Here is a 5,917-nt window from a genome sequence, read left to right as displayed (position 1 = left end):
CTTGATTATTAAGTTTATATATCTTAGGTAAAATTTCCTTGAACAAGTTTGTTTGGGTATCAAGTAGAAAGAGGTATTTTGTCAAGTTTGAACAAGTCACATAAGAACTAAACAATGCTTTAAAAGACACCAAAAAGAAAGTACTGAGTCACAAAAGAAGAATATTTACAGCAAACTAGATTTGTAAAAATGAGCATCAGTCAATGCTATGCCCAACAAATCAATAGGAAGTAAAATTCTTATTCTACAATGCTTTACAAGACACCAAAACCAAAGTACTGAGGCACAAGAAAACTCGCTGATATGAATGTCATGAATGCCAGGGAAGGAAGTGATTTTATGGGAAGGTTTCACTAGTTTAATAAGTCATAGGGCTTCAAGCCCCCTCCACCCAGACTGTTATTAGTGTGATCCTCAATATCTTTAAGATGTTTTTGCTTATGTACATATACATCTCTTGTGCTAATACACATACACTTGTGTTGGGTAGAAAATAGCTTTCACTGTACATTTATATTTGTGTCCAAGTCTATTTCTTTGCACAAACCCAATTAGATTAAAAAAAAAATTCTGAATATTTCCTGATTGAATCTCTCATTATACACCAGCACTACCTGAAGTCACTCAGGGAGGGTGGTATTTTAACCAGAAAAAATATTGACAGTAACACTGTTTTTTCATAAATGGATATTTTCTGATAGCACTGTTTGTACTGACTTCTTGATATAGAAATACTTAATGGGTTCACTGCTTACTATTATTTCCTACTATAGGAAGAACAAAATGTTTAGATAACACTTCCAATGTGATAAAAAAAACGAGACAAAGGCAGTCAGGCAGGATATTTGTTTAGATGTGGGATATATAGGAAACTGATTACAATAAGGCTATCCCTATACAGACCAAATGTATGGACTAAAACAATGAAAAAAAATGTAACATATTACATAATATCAACTCTTAATTGGAGAACAGAGATAAAAAGTCCAATACCTTAGTAATTCACTAAATAGCTAAAAATTTATTATAAACTGTGATATTTGAAGTGCACATTACTCAAAAACAAAAATTTCAAGACAGATGAATGAAATTAAACATTTACCAAGGGCATGAAACATTCTTTAATATCATTTACTGTAAGCAGACACAGAATTATACAAGTTTACAACAATCCTTGTCTTTTAAGATCTTCAAATGTCTTCTTGTTGACAACATTTCCCTGATTATCTTCATATTCCTCCTACATTAAGAATCAAAGTTAGATATCTCTAACTGTTGGTTAAGTATAACAACTACAAATACAAGTAAATAAATACATATAACAACTACAAATGTGGGCAAACATTGATTCTCAGACACACTTTCTGATAAAAGAGCATAAAGAACTATATTCTATATGTAGTTCTCAATAATAAGAAACTAACCATGTCTTTTGTTTATGACAATAATTAAGTGTAATTCTAAAGATACCTATGTGCAGCTTTCTGGTTTAGAAAAAATTATATGTAGTATTCTGAATAATCAAATATTTACTTCAGAGTGCACAAAACAATTATAAGATTTTACTTTTACCTCTAGTGTTATAAACCTCTTAATTAGTTTGTAGTAAACATATTTACATAAATATAAAGATATCTGAAACTATATTCAACTTTTCTGGAAACTAAACACAAACCTCAACATTCCCTTGGAAACGTTCTTTCTGCTTTTGTTCTTTAAGCTTCTGCCATACTGTAAGATTAAACAAGTAAATATACAAGTTTTTAAACAAACCAGTACAGATCACAATCTCTAATCACTTTTAACACTAAAATGTATCTTCTACTGTCATTTGTATATTTGGTCATAAAAAAAATAACAATATGGAAGAAAATACTTTTTATGAACAACAAGAGTCACAAATATGTAATTAATTTAATTAATCATATTCTGTGCTGTGGTTATGAGATAGTCATTGTTATTGTAATTATCTTTAACTTTTATGCTGGGTTAAAAGGGCAAAGTTATCACTGACAACATATTGTAAGTAAATACAACTAAACTTCTATACATTTCAAAATGTAAATATATCTTTATTTATAAAAAATGGTTTTAATTATTTTAATGCCATGTTTCTGTACTGAGTTACAAGTTCTAGATGAATAAGATGCACTTAACCTTAAACTACACTAATTTTGCTCATAGGGTGTATGTCCTAATGTTTACACACACAAGTTCTGAACTCGTGCCCATCCTTGCACCTGGGTCATTTTGTGAACAGCTTGTTAAGCAAGTTCTCCAGCAGAATATCTATCATGTTGTGATATGCAGAGATAGGAAGGTTGGAGAATCTGGTTATCTTTTTCTGTTAACCCTATTGTGATAGGTCACATGTCAAAGGCCATGTCATTGCATTTGTTGAACTACTACTTTATTCATTTATATCAATAAGTTTAGTATCAAATCGTAAATTATAATTCAAATTTTAGTATTATATGTTACTTAATTTAAAAGTAAATATTAAAAAACACAGCTAAACATTGATTTTTGTGTGTCATGCGGTAAGTTCAATACAGCACTGGTTCAAATTAGATGTTTGTGATGTCAAAATACAAAATCTAAAGTTTCGTACGAATTATGAAATCAAACTACCGATATTGACACGATAGAATATAAAATAAAAATGTCTGATCTTTTCTAGTTGCTAAGATATCGCTCATGTACTGAATCAAACACAGTGGCCCCCTGCTCACCTCTTTCCATTTATTGAAAAATGTCCCTAATTTACACTTCTATATATGACATGAATAACCAATCGATAGCACAGAATGTCCCCCTATTGGTTTTCTCAGCCATTTTGATGTATTATTGAGTTAATTTTATTATTTTCACACAAGATTTCAAACGATACGGTAAGTCTTTAGTGAGCTCGAAATTTCATAATTTTTTAGACCCAAATACAGCTTCATTACTATGCTTGATAAATTATAGTGGAATTCTATTGTATCGATATAGTATATGGTTATTTAAATGTATATATAAAATGTAAAAAAAAAATATTTTGTTTCATATATCCCATTTGTGAAATTTTAAAAGGATCAGCAACCTATGACAAGCAGCAACCAAGTACAAAGGTCGTAACTAAAACAGATAATTCTTTGCTTTACTTCTTTATTTACTATTCTATGTTTTAAGAAAAATATGTTTAAGAACTAATTTCTAAATAGTAATAATCTATATATACATCTGATGTATAATAATGGAAATGTGACTGTATTTTACAAAATACTAGACTAATAAAACACGGCCAAGACAGATCACTTTGTAAAGACTAAAGATCAGTTTTACAATATTTGACACAGTAACATGAGAGCATGTGTCCTGCGTCATTGTAGCTTCTGTTTTGTTAGCCAGGCAAGGATGAAAGGTCAATATAATAAAAATAATAAATATATAATGATATGAGATTTTTAAGGTATTTAGTCTAAACATTTATGTTTTCATGTTACAAGTTCTTGTCATTCTAGAATGATAGATGCATAATCTATATTTATTTCCTAATTTTTTATAGTGGTTACAAGATCGGTCAAATGTAGTGAACCTGTAGAGATTCGTTAGTTTGATAACTATCTGAACATTATAAAGATTTTGCATGTATAATTTGAAAATTTTCTGATGCACAAAAGTATTTTTAATCTTAAAATGAAAATTACTTTGCATGTTGGATAGGCAACATGCAAAAAGAAAAAAGGCACAAGAAAAAACATTGCTTAACAAACCTTAAGACTTGATAAAAAAAAATTATATTTTGTGTATGAAAGCATTGTAATCTTTACTGATAATCTGCCAAATTTTGTTAACATACGCTTACTAATTTAAAAGTTATAGCACAAAACCATAACAATTACAAAGTTACGAGGTTGGTCCCAGGGACCAAGCCCGTGCTGAAAGAGTTAACCCTCTGTTCATGGGCTCGATCAAACTGACTGATTCAATAACGGTGACACTATAAATAATACGATTTACTATACTTTGAGTTTACAATATGTATCTTCATGAAATATTACAATTCTGTTGTTCAAAGAAAATCATATTTTCATAAAGTATCCTTCTCATCTTCTATATTTCATTTGCATAACCTCTAGAAACATCCTTAATGAACATAAATTGTTTCTGGTAAAACTTCCTATTTTATCTCATATTTTCTCCATCTTAACACAAATTTTAATTTTTTTTTATTTCTATATTTTGAACCCATTACCACATGTAAAATCCAATAACTCACAGCTTTTGTTTAAAAATATATGAAAAACAACAATTTGTAGTATTCACTGAATACTCAATGCATCTGGGTAGATGCTTTTCTATAAACCACAATGAGCTTCATAAATTTATTGTTAAAAAATAATTCATGTAGTTTCCAAATACGCATTTAAGGACAAAAAATATGCTATTTATTATATGAGAATGTCCCCAAAACTACTAAGTAGGTTATAAATAGATTTAAAAAACTCCACAATCAGAGCAGGAATAAGATGTTCACACACAAAGAAGCTATGACAGACTGTTATTCCATGTGTATTAAAATTAAAAATAAGTCTTTGCAGAGGATAATGTTGGATAGCAAATAATCTTGAAAGTCAAAGAGAGTCTAGGTTTCTCTAATGGGTTCAACAGCTTTATTGATACCTTGGCATATCAAGAAGACAGGACAAGGTTCATATACTAAATTCTTGTTTTTAATTATATATAGTTTGTGTTGTGTTCCTAATTGAGTGAAAACTGAAGCAACATATTTTGACACAGAAAATTCTGAAAGTAAGGAATCAAGTTCAAAGGCATCAAGTGACACATAAAAATAAAGACTGAGAATTTTTAAATATTTCATTTTGAAATTAAGAAGTTAAAACTTACATAATACACAAATTGGAATTATAAGCTATGTTTTCACATCAAGCTTATTTACATACATTGATGATAAAGTTGTTTAAAGCACAAACAAAGCCAGACAGGGATGTTAAGGATTAACATAGTTAATTCTACTGAACATACTTTTGGTATTTCATACTTACATCCTAGGGCATCTTCAATTTGTGTAACATTAGCAAAGTGAGCTGTGTTTGGAATTCCTAAACACCGCATACCATGTGCATGCCTCCATTCCTAAAAATTAAAATGGCTATACTCAAGGTTTACAACAAAAATGAGGAAGAAAATGAAACAAAATTCAGATACATCTCTGTTATGTTATTAAACATAATAACAAAATCACTCTAAAAACCAACCTATCTCTGCAATTGCTACTTTTAAAAGTTATAATTTAAATGGCAGAAGCTGGTGAAACATTAGAAACCATGAGGCCTAAACTTCATAATAAAAATCATGTTAACTGCAGATGGAATATCATAAAAAACCAGCTGCAGTTAACAAAATATTTTTCCCCAAATTTTACACACACATTGCTAAATTTGCTTTTCTGGGTAAGAAACAATATATATTTAAAAAAAAAACATTTTATTTTATTTCACTTTATGTAACATACTTCAAAATAAACTTTCAAATAATACAAAAACTGAAATTTGTAATTCCACACTTCTACTTTAGAGAACTTACAGCAAAATGTCTCTGAAAAGCCTTTGGTCCACGATATGTGTAATTCCCACAGATCTCACAGCTGTAACTAATGTTTAGACCATGCAGTTTGTATAACCAATAAGGAATGGGCTGCAAAATTAAAATATTTTCATGTTGACAGGCATAGTCAAAGATCAATAATGCTGGATATTAACAAAAATATAACAAAAATACAATATGATCATAGATAGAAAATTTCAAAAACTGCAATCTCAATTATAGTATTTTGGCACTTGTGTATAAAGTTAAAATCATAAATAATATTCAACGTTAAACTGGTACACAATTAAAAAAAAATTTTTTT

At 29.2% G+C, this 5,917-nt stretch overlaps 1 protein-coding gene across 1 annotated transcript in view; it reads right to left on the bottom strand.

Annotated features, from left to right (window-relative positions):
* Positions 1 to 1,097: 1,097 nt before the first annotated feature.
* The window catches only part of LOC106467424 (splicing factor 3A subunit 3-like), a 129,460-nt gene continuing 124,640 nt past the window's right edge, over positions 1,098 to 5,917 (bottom strand). The window contains exons 14-17 of the mRNA XM_013927773.2: positions 5,593 to 5,703; positions 5,052 to 5,142; positions 1,676 to 1,731; positions 1,098 to 1,240 (exon numbers count right to left, since the gene is read on the bottom strand). Coding sequence (XP_013783227.1) covers positions 1,163 to 1,240; positions 1,676 to 1,731; positions 5,052 to 5,142; positions 5,593 to 5,703 — 336 coding nt within the window. The 3' untranslated portion in view covers positions 1,098 to 1,162. The remainder of the gene's footprint in view (positions 1,241 to 1,675; positions 1,732 to 5,051; positions 5,143 to 5,592; positions 5,704 to 5,917) is intronic.

Source organism: Limulus polyphemus, unplaced genomic scaffold, assembly GCF_000517525.1.
Source record: "Limulus polyphemus unplaced genomic scaffold, Limulus_polyphemus-2.1.2 Scaffold2610, whole genome shotgun sequence".
Classification (NCBI taxonomy): Eukaryota; Metazoa; Arthropoda; class Merostomata; order Xiphosura; family Limulidae; genus Limulus; species Limulus polyphemus.
Note: the sequence above shows the minus strand (reverse complement) of the source record. Positions and strands in the feature narration are given on the sequence as shown.